General features: G+C 35.3%; 2 protein-coding genes across 3 annotated transcripts; one reads left to right on the forward strand and one right to left on the reverse strand.

Moving 5' to 3' along the window:
• Positions 1–902: 902 nt before the first annotated feature.
• nhr (nuclear orphan receptor) lies at positions 903–6,892 on the reverse strand. Of its 2 annotated transcripts, none has more exons than XM_013319401.1 (10): positions 6,727–6,892; positions 6,067–6,195; positions 5,530–5,679; positions 4,974–5,098; positions 4,542–4,734; positions 3,630–3,722; positions 3,109–3,283; positions 2,604–2,790; positions 1,681–1,828; positions 903–1,229 (listed from the first exon to the last, which is right to left on the reverse strand). In XM_013319401.1, exons 2-10 carry the CDS (start codon positions 6,188–6,190, stop codon positions 1,003–1,005), a joined length of 1,422 nt encoding a protein of 473 aa, XP_013174855.1. In that variant the 5' UTR covers positions 6,191–6,195; positions 6,727–6,892; the 3' UTR covers positions 903–1,002. The 2 variants fall into 2 exon arrangements, with proteins under 2 accessions (XP_013174855.1, XP_013174854.1); XM_013319400.1 differs by having other exon boundaries at positions 4,974–5,101.
• Positions 6,893–7,258: 366 nt separating this feature from the next.
• Positions 7,259–9,069, forward strand: LOC106123084 (U3 small nucleolar ribonucleoprotein protein MPP10). Its single transcript, XM_013319219.1, has one exon. It carries the CDS (start codon positions 7,330–7,332, stop codon positions 9,058–9,060), a length of 1,731 nt encoding a protein of 576 aa, XP_013174673.1. The 5' UTR covers positions 7,259–7,329; the 3' UTR covers positions 9,061–9,069.
• The last annotated feature ends 8,696 nt before the right edge of the window (positions 9,070–17,765 follow it).

Raw genomic sequence — 17,765 nt, forward strand, 5'->3', positions numbered from 1 at the left:
AATTGGACCAAAATAGTATATATTTTTTTGTTTCAATAAGAAAAAAAATTGCGTGATATTTGCCGAGAACTCCCCCCTCTCCAACGTAAGATTAGATGAGATTTAACTCGATCCCCTCTCCCTTAAACACCTCATGTAATTTATGGATGCCCCCATACCTTAAATTCTATTAATTTTATTACTAAAGTTTACGATATTATTTTATTTTCTAAGCTTAAAGAAAATTATTCTGTACAAGTAATTATTAAAAAGAATAACATTTTATTAGCATATTTGCTAAGATTGTAAACAAGGCAATTTTGTATTTACATAATATATTGGACGGTTAAAGTACATAGTTTTTATATTTAACACTGGAAGACACGTATATAGACGAAATAACTAATATTTTCACATATTTTTATATTTAAACTTATTATTTTTTTATTAAACTAATTAAAAAATGCTAGAATATAGTCTCAGAACGATCAGATCTTCAGTGATTAAAAGACTGAAAAAGGGCCCTCAATGAGTTTGAATCTGATTTAGGTTATCCGACTGACAAATAGCGTAATGTATTTCGCGCGTATGTTAGTTTGTTTTTTATATATCTGGGTTTGTTTGTTTGTATGTAAATTTTATTGTGAGCCTAGATCATAAACCACTGAACCGATTTTGACGAGTGTGGTGTCATTTTATTCGTATTCATCCCCGGAGTGTCATAGTGTGTATTATCGGCACAAAATGCATAAAAATTGTGAAAAGAAGTTGAATTTTCACGTGCTATATATTTTTTTTCAGTCCTAAATCTTTTTTTTTTCGAGTATTCTAAATTAAGAAAGTGTTATATATATATATATTACAGTTTCTTAAATTAAAATTAAAAAAAAAAATTGTTTTAAAACGCATACAATAGATGGCTCTATTCAGTCAGTCGGAATTTTTTGGTTTTAAAATTAGATTAATATTTTAAAATAACATAATTATAATTATTTCCGATCATTCCATAACACTAGGTCTTCTTCAGCGTTCAGCATTCAACAGATATGGTATAACTTCATCAATGGAGACATCACCGACGAAGCCGACGAAGAATACGTCTTCAATGAATGTGGGTGTGAAGCTGCGGAGTGGTGGCAGCTGCAGCAGCAACGTGGCCACGCGCTCCTCATCAGTGTTGGTGCGGAGAGAACGGAGCACTTTGCCCTGGTAGTCTTGAAGTTTGCGGGTCAGGAATTCTGGTACACCATCTATGAAAAAAAAACGATAAAAAATTAGGGTAATGTTTTTCGCGCATTTGTAATTTTCTATGGTGGAGTTTAAATGATTAAATCAATTTTGAAATGGGATATCATTCAGTTTGTGTCCTTCCACTTATCTAATCTTTGAAAGAAAAAACAGAGAACATATTTAGATATATATATAGTCACTTTTTTTTTATTTTATTAAACAATTAGTTTTTTTTTATCTTATACATATATTTGAAAATTTAATAATTTAATAAATTACCATTGCAAAACTATATTACTGAGTCAAATGTAGATGAATGGATGTTTGTTACAAAGTATCTCCGGTACGGCTCAACGGATCTTGATGAAATTTGGCATAGAAGTAGAACATAGTCTACTTTAAGTATTTTTAGTTCCACGCGGACGGACACGCGGGCGACGGCTAGTATATCGTTATGTATATTTGAGAGACCAGGTGAGAATAGACAGAGTGCGCGGAGATGTGCGTGCTCGCGCTCCGTCAGCCGCAGCAGGTCGAGTGCGGCGAGCTGCTGGTGCAGGCGGGAGAGCAGCGCGCTCACCTCCGCTATGCGCTCCTCGGAGTAGTCAGCTATTGTTAACTGGAATCAAATAGTTTAGTAATACAATATTTTGTATAATTTTTTGTATCATAAGGTGGGAAACGAACGATCACTTGAAATTGCTGCTCATCAGCTCACTATATGTCCCCACCGAGGGGCTCGGAGCCTACCCTAAGTTAGGGGTGATTAGGCCATAGTCAACCACGCTGGCCCAGTGCGGGTTGACTTCACACCTTTGAATCTCTTCTCAGATATGTGCAGCATCACGATGTTTTCCTTCACCGCAAGAACTTCGGATAAATGTACATATATAACCTACCGTTATTGGACGGAGGGGATGCACAGAAATAGAATATTTGCCCTTCTAATACATCCTATTAAATTATTTCTGTCTGAAAGTATACTAAAATTATTTGAAGGTTACCTCAACCCACATACACTCCCGGGTATGTGATCTCAATGGGCCTATTACGAATATTAGTAACAATCATATCGTCTGCGACAATCATGCTTAAAGTATACCAAAAAATCTCATACTAATTTTAACATAATATTACTAATATTATGAATGCGAAAGTTTACATGGATGTTTGTTAGAAGATATCTACAGAACAGCTCAACAAAACTTAATAAAATTCGATACAAACATACAATTAAGTCTAAGACAACACATAAGCTACTAATAAAATTTATTTTTATTTCTTCACTACGACAACTAGTTAATAATATCAAGATGATTGTCACAAATATTCGCGCTTCGCTCACATTCCGTTATGTACATATTTAATTACTATTCAGTTAGTAAATGCATTACCTCAGCTCTTGCATCTCTGGCATGATGTAGATGTTGGTTGTCACGTCGAGCTCGCAGTTCCCGCTGCAGATGAGCTGCGAGATGCGGCAGCAGGGCCGGCAGCTGCAGCGCGTTGCTGCACCGCGACAGACCCAGCACGAATAACTCCGGCCAGCATTTACGCAGTAATGTCGCTTGGATCTCGAATCTAAAAATATATATCATTATAATGTAGCAAACGAGCAAAAGGACATGTGTTTTCGCTGAAATAGCGAATTGAAAGTCCATAGACATTCGCAATTGCGGAGAACCCAGACAAGGGGAGGAATAAAAAGAGAATATTTCCCCTTACTATGCGTCCCTTCTTTCAAATCTACTTCTTTATCCCAAACTTTTTTATAAAAAAAGTGGAAGATAAAAAACTAAAATTAAGCCTCCGGAACGCACCACTATCATATTTTCTACAATACAAGAAAATTTCAATATCCTATGTTATATTAACTACAATCAGTTCTAAGATACTGACGGCAATGCTGCAGCAGCAGGCACGGCGAGGGTCCAGCGTGCGAGCGCGTGCAGCAGACGTGCACCAGCTTCACATGCCGCGTGCAGGCGCAGCGGGGGCGGAGCGCCAGCCGGCAGCGACAGTGTCAGCCGCTGTGACTCCGCAGTACTCAGGATGCCCGCCTCAACACCACCACCTTAATTACATATTATTAATATCACAAATACAAATGGATGGATGGATATTTGAAGGTATCTCCGGATTGGCATGGATTTCTCAGAAATTTGGCGAAGATGTTGAACATAGTCTGGAAGAACAGATTGGCTATTAATTAAGTTTTTTTTTAATTATTACCCGAAACAGTCTCTTTCTAGTCTAGTCACTAACTCAGGGCAGGCTCCGGACCCTCAGTGCGGACATATATTTATTGCAAACTGACAGACAGACAACTAAAACAGTTAGATATCCTATCAGGCGTATGATGATTAGGAATATATTGGTGCAATGGTATGAGCTGATGATGATATCCTAAAATAATTTACCTTCAGGTTGTTGGTTGTCTGCAGCGTGCAATGCAGCCAGCGGTGTCTCTGGTGTCGCGCCATAAGCTGACTGTAAGTACTCGTTTATTGCACCTATAATACAATTAATTAATCTTATTAATATTATAAATACGAATGTTTGTATGAATGGATGTTTCTTCCAAAGTATCTACTAAACAACTCAACGGATCTCAATGAAATTTTTCATAGATGTAGAACAATCTGGAAGAAACATAACCTACTAATTGTTTCTATTAATCTAGTTAAAATTAAAACATCTCTGTGTCTCAGAGGTTACACTACATTGTTAATTTAAATGCATCCCGGAGGCCTAATTTAGTTCTCGTTCCTTTCCCACCCTTTTTCTTATAAGGAAAGGATGGGAAGTGGAAGTGGACTTTCCGGATGAGAGGATGCATGGAAAAGGAAAATGTCTTTCTGTGCATCCTCTCCTCCGTCGATTAAAGGTAGGCAACGTATATGCAATTGCGTATGTCTATGGGCAACAGTCAGTTCGCTATTTCAGCGATTTCAGGTGGCCGCTCGCTCGTTTGCCACCTTATGATATAAAAAAAAAAAGATCTCTATTCATCCAAAAAAATTTACAATTCCTTAGGACTATAAGCTAGGTATTTATAAGTTTTTGTGTATGTGAGTGCATATGTATACTTTTTTATTATTTCTTTAATTTTTGTCCTACTAGAAGATTTTCTGTTTGTTAACAATTTTAGCATCCATTGTGTAAAATATATCTATAAATTTATAATTATTTAATTTATATTAGGATCAAATTGACCAAATAATTGATTATACACACAAGGCTAAATGAAAGTTGTCATTGGACAAAGGTACATTTGAAAATACAGGTTTAGGTTTGATCCACCCTGGGTAAACAAAGTTGTGTGTACTCACCAAACTGTCCCATCTTGAAGAGGTTCTTAGCGAGCTGTGTCTGCAGCATGAGGTGCCTGCGGGCATCATCCCCTGCCGGCAGGTAGGGCACGGGTGCGCTCTTGTTGAACGCCACTGCTGCAGCTAACGCGAAGTTGAGTGCTGGAGCTGGTGATACAGAGCCGAACTCACTCGGCTCCTCTTTTGGATTTATCTGGAATTGTGTTACCATAATACTAAATATATGGTAAAAGATTATTTTTTTTTAATCATAAGGCATTCTTGCCTTTTAAGAAAAGTGTTGGAAGGGAAAGGGAACTAAAGTTAGGCCTACAGAACACACAAATTTTTGTTTTGTACTGAAAAGTTTTTATCAGAGTAATGAAAAAGTTAACTCGCTAGCGCCAAAATATCCAAGTAACCACTGCCCTTATAATTTTGTTTAATATGTACCTGTCCGGTCTGCGTCTGACCCGCGAGACCCAGCAGCTTGGAGTACACGGCCCCGGGGCGCTCATGCAGCGCCTCGCGCGCCTCACCTTTCGCTTTGTCCACTATCGGCTTCCTCTCGTGTTGGACCGCTGTCAACATAGTGCAAGAATTACTGCCCATAAAAATTTATTTATTTCTATAAACAGAGCACAAGTCCAGGAATTTATTTTTCTACTAATAGTAAAAAGAAGAAATGAATGTCGGTAGCTCAGGGGTTAAGCACTTGACTTCTGCAGGTCTTGGGTTGAATCCCGCCATGTACCAATGTGTTTTTCGATCTCCAATTTACATATGTACATTAATCCAACGATGCTACAGTGAAGAAAAACATTGTGATGCTGCAAATATCTACAAAGAAATTCAAAAATATGTGTGAAGTCAACCCGCACTGGACCAATGTAGTTGACTATGGCCTAGTGACTTACAGAAGGTAGGTTCCGAGGCCCTCAATGGGCAAGTATAGTGAGGCTGATGACAATTCTTGTATAATACTTTAGTGTATCACTTTGGTACTCACAGTCACTCCGCATGCCACATGCGAGACATTTCTGTAAACGACAGTATTGACAGCGGTTGCGGTGGTGTTTGGTAACTTCACAGTTCATGCTGCCTCTGCACTGATAGCCTAGCTTCTTGCGAATAGAACGCTTGAAGAAGCCTTTACAACCTGTAATATTATAGATACAGGATGTACTTAATTGATAGATTGCATGTAGCTGAAATGAGTATGCTAAGATGGATGTGTGGTGTGACGAGGAAAGATAAAGTTAAGAATGTGTATATTAGAGGAAGTAGGATCAGTGATTGAGATATTTAGGAGCAGAAGGTTAGCATGGTTTGGATATGTTATGCCGAGCGATGATGATCAAATAAATAAAAAAATAATGAGATTGAATGTGGATGGCTACAAAGATAGTGGAAGACCAAAGAAAGTACGGATGGATTGTGTGAAAGAGTAGTATAGTATGCTGTGTCGACCCTCCGCACGGACAAGGTTGTATATAAAGGATGTACTTGACATGAGGATGTCCTTTACAGTAATATTAGTACTAACCTTCACAGCTTATTGCTCCGTAATGTCTTCCAGAAGCTCTGTCTCCACAGACTATACACAATTCCAGGCCTCCAACTTCTCCTCCTGCACTGTATTTCAGCTCCATTTGGTCTTGAGCATCCATTATGTCTATAAATGCACACATGTTGTAATTATAACTTACTAATGCATTTTTCATTGTTTCTTTGACAAGGTAACAAAAATATATCAACTTTTCATCTAATCTAATCTGATATAAAGAATAAATAGTATTTACATAGCATATGTCACGTGGAAATCTTACATTGACTTCCTCTAGACATCAGAGCTTTTATTACTTCCTATATTTTTTATAAAATTATATTTGCTGTATAGGTAGAAAGATATCGTTTATAGTAAAATATGTGCAAATAAATTTTATCATAGAACTTTTATTTACGTATAGTTGAAAGTCAAATATATGTCAGCATCAAAAAATAAAACACTTCCTTGCCTTTCACTTTTTGTCGCCAAACGATTTAACCATGGCATTTGTAGCATGTGTTCTTAACGTGGGCGGAACAAATAGAATTGTAACTTTCGCAAGAAAAAGTAATAAGACCATAAGATCTGAGATCATCCGTGTGGAAAATCGTATGAACTATGTTTTATGTTTTCTGTTACACAAAACAGTTACTTTACCTTTATAATTGTTTCGTTAATCGTAATGCAATCGACTTTTCAAAGTGACAAATACAGATTACTTGACAATGTAATAGTTCATAATTCACTAGTCCTTAAAAATTTACAAAACAATTAAATTACAAAAATAAACACGCAAAATATATGGCAATGGGATTCAATGAATTTGAAGTTTTGAAGAATGAATGAAGAGAACAACAGAGTCATAAAGTAAATAAGTGAATGATCATCTCATTCACTCTTTCACTTTGTGTCTCTGTGTGAATTTTTTTTTTTATATATGGCATGGTTACGAGACCTTTACGCCAAACGAAGTGAGCATCAGCAGGGGATTTTGGTTTCAGAAGCCCACGGTATCTAATACTCTAAGCAGCATGTTATAGGAGAATGATCTAACTAATAATAATTAAGTTATTGAACATTTTTGTTTCAATAGGTTATAAAAATTTCTGAACTACGACACCAACGAGAGCAAAACATTGTCAATGTCAATAATTGTCAACTGTCAAACAAACGTGAGGACCGCATGTGGTCGTATTTTATTTTATTTTATTGACTGAATTTAATACTATATCTAATAATTAAAAAAGGAAACATCAAAAAATGGAAGAAATAATCGATAAGTTTAATGTGCTTACTGCAAAACCTGTTAAATATTTATCAGTTCAAGACGATGTGAAAGACGATGTTAAAAACTTGATTAAAACTCTTTATGACTTTACAAAGTCTGAAGAGGAGGGTATTAAACAGAAAAATAAGGCATTGCCTCATTTACTAGTCGATGATTTCGATGAGGAGCAGATATGGCAGCAAGTGGAGCTTCAAAACTCCCAATGTTGGGACCAACTTGTATGGGAAGTTGCTAATTGTGTGTCAAACAAAACAGATCTGACATTTCCTGTTGCTATAGCTGAAAAAAATAAACAAAATGTCTCTATGGACACTGAAGAGTTAAGCTCACAACCAAAATCTAAAGTGACTAGAAGATCCAAGGCAAAGAAGCAAAAAAATGTACAAGAGAAGTCAAAAACTAAAGAGTCAATTGTAGATGATGATTTTTTTAAGCTAAAAGACATGGAAAAGTTTTTATTAAAAGAGGAAAGGGATGATGGTAAGAAAAAAGATAGTGATGAAGAGTCTATTGATTTCTTTGATGACATTGATGATGGAACAGATGATGAGGATAAAGAAAAGGATATAAAATACTCTGATTTCTTCGATGGTGATGAAGATGTTAATGATGATGATGATGACAACATTGATGACAATGAAAGGGATGATGATGAAGAACTCTTAGATGAAATGTATGAAAATGAATCAGAAACGGAAGAAAAGGAGTCGCCTAAATCAGGCGACAAAAAGGTTAGGTTTGCTGATCAACCAGAATCAAGTAGTTCTGGTGATGAAAGTGAAACAGAAAGTAAAACAAACGAAACAGACAAATCAATAAATAAACTAGACACAGAAGAGAAGAAATCAGAATTTGAAAAACGTCAACAACGCTTGCAGCAACAAATTTCGAAACTGGAAGAGAAAACTTTAAAAGAAGCTCCGTGGCAATTGAAAGGAGAAGTTGATGCGTCCAAACGACCACAAAATTCATTGCTCGAAGAGGTTGTTGACTTTGATTTGACAACGAGACCTCCACCAATCATAACAGAACAAACAACAATTACATTGGAAGAGATTATTCAACGCAGAGTTAAAGATAAAGCTTGGGATGACGTTGAGAGAAAAGAAAAACCTGTGGATGATCAACTTGTGTTCCGTAAACCTGAAGTATTGGATCATTCTAAAAGCAAATTAAGTTTAGCTCAGGTTTACGAAGCTGAGTATTTAAAGCAGAAACATGGGGAACCTGAGAACGACGAGGAGAATGAACCTCAGGAACATAAGGAATTGAGAGAGGCAATGGACAAGTTGTTCTCTAAATTAGATGCATTGTGTAATTATCATTATACTCCAAAGCCACCGCAAGCAGAAGTGAAAATCATTAGTAACACTCCGGCAATTTCTATGGAGGAAGTAGCACCAGTAGCAACAAGTGATGCAGCTTTGTTAGCACCTGAAGAAGTAAAGAAGAAAAGTAAAGGAGATTTAGTAAGTAAAGATGAGAGAACACAAACAGATAAAAAGAGGGAAAGAAGGAAGAAGAAGAAGTTACAACGTCTCAAGGGCAACGTAACAAAGGTGACAGATAACAGAAACACAAAGAAGGGAGTCGAGACTAATGATAAGTCAATTAAAACGTCCAAAGCCTTCTTCCAACAATTAAATGATGATTCCAATAGTGTTATTAAGTTAAAAGCTAAACGTAAGAATAAAGGTCAATAAATAATTTGTTTAGAAATGTAACTGTATTTTTATTTCAAATACAAATACTGAATTTATTGCTTTCATTTTGGTAGTTATGTCTAAAACTGGGTTTCTCTGTATAAAACATGTTATCCCTCTTATTACTTTAGGCAAAAATGAGATATCAATACGATTTGATTTCAGAAACCCACAGTCAGTTATTTAAATCTGAACAAGATTTCTAATAAAGTTTAAATCACATGGAATCTAAGATTATTTTTTCATAGTAAATTGGTCGAGTAGGTAAACAAAAATCGTGTAAATGACCTTAATATATTTTATAAGACCGTGGTGGTCTAAAAAAATAATTGGTTTTACCATAAAGAATCCTATCTTCATAGCCTTTTAGGTTAATTTTGAAAAGTTTAAACTTAATAGTCTTATAAGCGGTATGTTTTGCACATAAGGCTAGATTAGCGTGTTCAATTGCGCACAGTAAAAAGGATCGTGGCAGAACGGCAATCGCAAGCCGCCTGCCGCCCGCTGTCGCGCTACTGCTCGTTGCGGAGCGGCAATTAGCGCGGGAAAAACGTCGCGATATGGCGCGAGACGAATCAGTTTTGTACCAGAGATACGAAACTATAGACTATTTTTTTTTGGATGAGCGAAAGAAGTAGGGAATATAAGTTTATTAAACAACACTATATTTAACTTTATGTATAAAAACATATAAAAATATATGCTACTCGTATGTTAAAGTTTAAACAAATAGAACATTCTTTAGGTGAAGTGCATACAAGGTTTTGAAAAAGTATATTTTAAGCTAGTAATAATAAAAATTGTTATTAGATTTATTTCTTGCAAATTATTGCTACATGGCCTCTCTATTTATTTCGTAGCTCGATGTCTGGTGTCTATTGCAGTCAGCTCCCGCCCAGAAAGTTACGTAACGGCCGCCGTTAGTTTTTAGTTTCGGGGTTCAAATGTTAAATGCCTACGTACCTAGGTTTGTATGTAAGTACAGAGCGCCGCAGAGACAACGTTTAGCGTATAATTGCTTTTCATTTGTGCCCCCGGTTGCACTATCATGCATTTCAAAGTTAAGTAAAACTTAAACAAACTAACAAAAACATTTAAAAACTCTCGTCTTTTTGTAAAAGTAGACATTGAACAAAATATCAGTTTGAAGTGAAGCGCCTACAAAAAGTGTACAAGCAATAATCCGCAAGGGCATCTATGGCTTAAAATGTCAGGCGCTTTCCTGTTTGTCGAGAGCAATAACTGCACGTATTGACCGAGTCTGAAACTAAAGTGGGGTCGTCAACCGTTTTATATGCAATTAATCTTAATTTAATTTTGTTAAAATCGTATAAATTATACCGCAAGTACAGTTTTAATGAGAAAAGTTTCTTCAAAATATACAAATATGGTGGTTATTTTTGCTTTGTAGTTGTATAAGTGTTGGAAAAGATTATTTTTTTAATTGCGCAATTCATCAAAAATACTATAACCGTCTTGCATATCTAATCTCTATTATTCTTGTTATTATTTTGCGGGATATGTTATCTAGGAGTAGTTTGTTACTTTTTTAAAAAAGTTCTTAAATGTATTTAAGAACTTCTAGTATTTTCGTTTTAAAATAAATGAGAATTCTTAAAAGCGTCGACGTAACCTGTTCTCAGTATGTACGCCGGCCGCGGCCGCAGACTCCGGTTTTTTTCAACCTAAATGTTTTAATTTCGGCAGCTGGTATTCACAGTTTTTGTGCTTAATTTTGTTTGTTATTAAAGAAACTAGAAAAAGGCATGCATTTTATATCCATACAACATACGTAAGTTACTATAATTAATTAATTAACAAGGAAGTAACGATTGTATGACAAAGGATTCAGATTTGGGGGACCTAAATCTAGTGCGTCTACCCTAATCTAGAACGTAAATTTTGTAGCATTAGGTACAAAGAGGAAGACCAAAGAAAGTATGGATGGATTGTGTGAAAGAGGATTTGTGTAAGAAGGGGGCGAATTCAGATATGACGTCTGAAAGAGATATATGGAGTAGAACATACTGTGCCGACCCTACTTAGGGATAAGGGCAGGTTGATGATATTTTGTAGGTAACCTATATTTACACATAAGATATCGTAGTAATACCGCTAATTTAAAGAGATAGTTATAATAAGTAAAAGATAAAAGCTAAAAGTTGGTTTTATATTTTAAGTTTGCAAAGAATATCAACTTTACTTATAAAATTTCTTCTCCTAAAAGCCTAATAATGTTTGTGTCTTAAGAAATATTCATGCGGAGTAACAATAAACAAGGAAACCTATTGTTTGTATGCCAAAGCGCGAGGGCAGAGCATTGGCAAGATGTCTCTGAATAATATAACAAGTTGGGGGACAATGGAAGGGATTGAGGACCATTCCGCTATACGCATGCTAATTTGGTAAGTCATTTTACTCGAGCTATACTTAACATCTGTCAATTTGAGAGCTTTAACAGTGGATTTCTGAGACCAGAATCTCTATATAAGATATCGTCGTCACTGTTATTATTTTTGACAAAAAAAGAGATGACAATATATTTAAAAAGAAGAATTTACGAATTGGCCCGGCTCGCCCGGTAAAATACCACGACCACACAGAAGACAGGCGTGAAGTGGAAGCTATTCCGCGTTTCGTCTGATGAGTGTGCGTCCCGGAGGCCAATATTAGTCCTCTTTCCCTTCCCACCCTTTTTCTTATAAGGAAAGGATGGGAAGTGGGAGTGGACTTTCCGGATGAGAGGATGCATGGGAAGGGAAAATATTTTCTTTCTGTGCATCCTCTCCTCCGTCGATTAAAGGTAGGCAACGCATATGCTATTGCGTAAGTCTATGGGCAACGGTCGCTTCGCTATTTCAGCGATTTCAGGTGACCGCTCGCTCGTTTGCCACCTTATGATATAAAAAAAAAAATTGGTTTCAGAAATCAACGGCAAGGTATTCGAATGTTGCATGTTTTATTTTTAACAATGAAGTACATGTATATGCTACGTAAAGTGAAAATATATATGTTAGACTAGGTTCTAACTTTAGTTTTGACTTAAGTTAATTCGATAGATAGTACCAATTCGGTTTAAATATTCTTTATTCATGTTTTTATAATGGTTAAACGTTAGTGGTCATCGTTGGTTTAATTTATAACTAGCAGTTGCTCCCGACTTCATCTGTGCGGAATCAAGAAATATCTAGTAACATAGCTTATGTCACAAGTTTAACTTACAAAAAGTAAATGAATCGGTTCAGTAGCTTCGGAGCCTATTCAATGGAAACAATCAAACATTTTCTCCTAATAATATTATACACGCAAAGAAATCCGCATAATGATAAGCTTATTGTTTAGATACAGGATGTCTTAAATAATAGAGTGGTCGGGAGTGAACCCGCGACCCCCGCCTCCCCGCGCCCCCTCAACCCCGCACACTCGCATATTTATAATTTGCACAATTACCAACGCCCGAGACAACTGCCTACACAGACCTAGGTAATGTCTAGACTTGCACTATGATAATAAAAAAATATCATCATTCGATTAAAGGCTTTTTTTTTATAAGAGAAGGGGCAAACGAGCGGCGGGAACACCAAGGTGATCAACGACACCCATGGACATCTGCAACACCAGAGGAACTGCGGATACGTTGCCGGCCTTTAAGGAAATGGTATGCTCGCTTCTTGAAGGTCCCTAAGTCGTATTGGTTTGGAAATACCTTAAATAAATAAATGGCTTATTTGAATGGTTTAAAATAAAATGTGGTGTTTAAAATTGAAGCATACTTTTGGTAGGAATTTTAAAGTGTGTTTTCATTGCCTTAACATCTGCACCGAAACATATAATATTATCGCTCTTTTTTTGCATAGATAAAAATGTGACGACAATTTTCAAGTTTGTAAAAATGAGTTTACACAATAACGCTTCCGTATCTAAAAATGAAGACTTAAAAATGTTTATTTTATATTTCGCCGTGTCTAATAATTCTTAAGTCGCAGCAAACAGCATCGGTGGGCCGCAGCGAGCAGACAAATAAATTCAGTTGCGCGATAAGCGCTTTATAAATCAGGCCGCGCGCCGCCAACGAACAAACACACACAAAAAAGGTACAACCACTTCTTTACTGCTACTATCTCTAGGGGGTGTTAAATCGACGCACTAATTAGTACAGCTTTGATTTGACTACTTAAGAAAGCGGATGTAAAACAAGATTAGAATAGTCAACTTAAAAACTTAAGTAAATGAGGATACTTATAAATAAAATTTAAAGAATATTAATATCTGTACTTCTATTAACCTCGCTGTCGCTCGCGACTTTGTCCGCGTGAAATTAAAAAATCTAAACCAGTAGCCAATGTGTTTTTCTGGGATATGTTCTACATCTATGCCAATTTTCAGCGAGATACGTTCAAGTGTTTTGGAGATATCTTCTATCAAACATCCATCCAAACATTCGAATTTATAATATTAGTAAGATAGCATTCGAAGATTATTTGTAGGGTAATTTTACTACAAAAAATCCTATAAAAAAGTTACTAAGACCAATTTTTATTTTTTTACAAATCGATAAATATATTATTTTCATTTTTTTAATGGAAGAGTAATTAAATAATTATATCACCACAAAACCTTTTGAAAATAACACGACCAAGTAAAAGACCATATGACCCGCGTAGCACTTCGTAGCGTCGTAGCAGTAGAGCTTTTATCCAGCAAAAGAACTTTTAAAGAAACTCTCATGAATGTACCTTATGCTACGTTTTCTAGAGTCTACAAGAAAATGATAAAAGAAAAGTAAATAAATTCAAAGTTAAATAATGCCTAGTCAAAGCAAATTGGTTAAAAAATTGCTTTTAAATCAAATTATGTATTTTCAATATTAGAAATGGGAAGTATTAATTTCTTTTCACATTAACTAATTACAAAGAAAATAATAGATATTTCAGGTTATATTATATACTTTTACGGATTACATAATGTTTATTAGTATTTTTATTTCCGACATTTATCCCCGTCTTTGCTGGAAACAAAAGAATTAAATCCTACTAATATTATGAATGCAAATGTTTAGATGGATGGATTGTTTATTAGAAACAGTTAGTAAAAACATAAATATACTACGGAAGGACAGTTCGTTAGTTTATTTTTTTATTTTTGGTATAAGTTACAATATACTTAAAATTGTAGAGTTATAGGATGCATTTCGTAGAGTGTGTGTAAAAATTTCACGCCCCAATTCGCGCGCCCCCCTTTCATCATAGTCGAATAGCGGTATATAAGGAATCCTGCAATATGCTGTATGCTTTTTAATAAATACATTCAATACTAGCTGTCGCCTGCGACTCTGTTCACACGGAATTAAAACTTAATAAATAACCTATGTCTTCTTCTAAATTATGTTCTACATCTGCGCTAAATTTCATTAAGATCCCTTGAGCTGTACCGGAGACACATTGCAACAAACATCCAGTCATGTTCGCATTTATAATATTAGAATGATTTGGCTATCGACGATTGCTTTAGCTATTTGAATAATTTGTTTACTTCTATTAGCTAAAAAAAAGTCTTTAAGCCAAAGTAATTTCAAACTGAATGTATTATCGCGTTCAATAGAATTTCTTTTTTAAAATTTTCACACCATTCTCAATGATATAGGACGTTCAAAATAAATTCATGACGTTCATATTTAGTGGCGCTACGGCAACGCGAAGGCGACATGGTGAGCGTAAGAAAATTGCAATTTGCCCCCACGAGCATTAAAATGCGCCGCTGGAATTTGTGAATATTGGATAGGAATTTATATTACGTGTAACCTCGCGGATAGGCCATTGGGGTAAGAGTTAAAAAAGTTACAGATACGACACTAACACTGTCAAGTTAAAGACACGTAGCAAGAAAATAATTACTAAACTTCTTTTGTTTAGCTTCCTAAAAAGAAAAAGTTGCCAGGAATAGGAGAGTTTCTAGAAAAAATAGTTAAAGCTTGGAATACAAATGGTGGTGCGTTTTTAAGGATGGCTTTGCTAAATGGCTAATATCTAATAAATAATTAATTGCCGATTAGTGAAGTGGTTACTAAGAGGCCAGTTCTGCTAATTATAAGTGGCTAAAGAAATAAAAAAATACTAATAGTGTAGTACTAATTGTTAAAATTATGCTATGTCATGTCTAAAGTGTCATAAGTCTATGGTCTCCTTCCGATTATCTTTTGATGTAGCCGCGCAGTGCGAACATCGCAGTTTTTAGGTTTAAGGTATATAACCTTTTAAAAGTGCTATGTTTGCACATAACTACGATAAATCGCTTTAAAAATGTTACTAAATTTATTTATAAAAATTCTAAAATCCACACTTACTTTTCTGTAATATATCAAAGATATCTCGAAGCTTAAAGCTTAATCGTTTATGTCTTTTTTTAGAACAATATACAAAATTGTAGAAAGCTTTCATATATTAAATTATAACAAGAAATTGACATTTATTTAAGATACCTTTACAAAAATAGTAGTTAAAAATCAATTAACTCATCCTATACCGTTCAATTATAATAACCTTTTGGTTTATCTAAAGGAACAATTATATTTGCCTTTGTTTATTAGTATTTGCCTAATTGCTACAGCGTAACTCTTACTACACTCTCTCTCTCCCTCTGTCTCTGTCTAATTCATATCCAACAAGGTGGGGTTGGCTCTTACTTAAATTAATTTCTTCAAACAATGGTAGAGCCCGCTTTAACATCTTCGCACGTATTGGCCTGGCTCGCCCGGTGAAATACCACGACCACACAGAAGACAGGCGTTAAGTGGAAGCGATACCGCATTTCGTCTGATGAGTGTGCGTCCCGGAGGCCTAATTTAGTCCTCTTTCCTTGCTCACCCTTTTTATTATAAGGAAAGGATGGGAAATGGAAGTGAACTTTACGGATGAGAGGATGCATGGGAAGGGAAAATATTTTCTTTATGTGCATCCTCTCCTCCGTCGATTAAAGGTAGGCAACGCATGTGCAATTGTGTATGTCTATGGGCAACGGTCACTTCGCTATTTCAGCGATTTCAGGTGGCCGCTCGCTCGTTTGCCACCTTATGGTATAAAAAAAAATTAAACACATTCGTAATTTCACGAATGTCAAATAGAAAAAACTTTGGTCTCAATTTATGAGAGTATTTTGTAATAGCAAACGATGTTCGGTGGACAGATAAGGCGGGGTATCGCACATAAAGGCCGAGGGGCGAAATTAAAAAGACTAACGGGCTGTATCGGCGCCGCAGGGTGCGGGGGTTTTGCGGGGTTCGGTTGTGAAGGGGAGAGTGTACTTTTGTTGTCTTGTTGGTGATATTTGTTGGATTTTTGTGTTCAATATTGTTAGGACGTTTAATGTTGATGTTACAGTGTGTTTTCATTAGTATGACAACATGTTTCTGCAGTTTATTCATAAACATATTCAGCTTTTGAGTCAGTAATGAACCATAGCATAAAAAAACTCGGTTGGAACTGTTGTCTATAATTTTCAAGTATCTACAAACTATGTAAATCCATAATAAATAATACTTAGGTAATTTTTTTGTGTTTTAACTAAAATAAAAAAATAATAATTGAACACACAATCAAGTATCTTCAAATAGAATTGATATGAGAATCTTATCATCATCATCATCATCAGTTCACTATACGTCCCCACCGAGGGGCTCGAAGCCTATCCTAAGTTAAGAGTGATTAGGCCATAGTCAATCACGCTGGCCAAGAATCTTATATTTACACATTTCATTAGCTGACAATGTCATTTTATTTTGTTAAGTTTCAATGTTTTAATTGATACGGACATGTCTATTTTAACTAGTTGTCGTATGCGACTCCGTCCGCGAGGAATTATAAAAAACTTTATTAGTAGCCTATATTTTCTTCAAGACTATGTTCTACCAACCAAATTCTAGCGAGATAAATGCAGCCGTTCTGAAGATACCTTTAAACATTCGCATTTATAATATCAGTAAAGACGACGGAAAATGTAAGAATGGAAAGAGCGTTTGGATTAGAATGAATTTTGGAATATTATGTTATATAATAAAAATATATAATGGAAGAATAAAATAGAATTATTAGAAATAAAGAGAAAAGCACGCACTGTTACAGAATATATTTACAACTGATACTTTTAAATATAGAGAAAAAGGAAGAAAAAACATATAAAGTTCTAAATACAAAAATATAAAAATTATGAATAAAAACGTGTAAAAAGGAAGGTCCGGCTCGAAGGACCAAAATGTACAGGGCTTTAAATAAAAAACCCTTGTTTGCAGAAAAATGTGTTAATATTGTAGAACATGAATAACAGAAAAGACATAGAAAAAACTGATTTGACATTACTAAATTCAAATGTTTCATTTCTTCTTTTTTCTTAGATTTAATGGCTGCTAAAGTGTAAAAACTCCTTGAACAGTTCCGTATCTGTCGGCAACAATCAGTAAGATAATTCCGTGATTATATCCTTATAAAGATAAATTTATTTAGATAATTTTATTATAATTTGTAATTTCTATTCGACTGTAAACTTCAAAGTGAACAATTGTAACTTAGTGTATAGTAAGTTCAAATCAAATGTGCAGTTAAGTTGAGTGCACAGAACAACGTGAATTATTTAAGCTCTGGTCGTAGCCTAATATAATATACGACTGGATTCTGAGACTCCCAGTTTGTGCTATATTAGATTTACTACTCTCT

This window comes from Papilio xuthus, unplaced genomic scaffold (assembly GCF_000836235.2).
Source record: "Papilio xuthus unplaced genomic scaffold, Pxut_1.1 DF826159.1, whole genome shotgun sequence".
NCBI classification, from domain to species: Eukaryota; Metazoa; Arthropoda; class Insecta; order Lepidoptera; family Papilionidae; genus Papilio; species Papilio xuthus.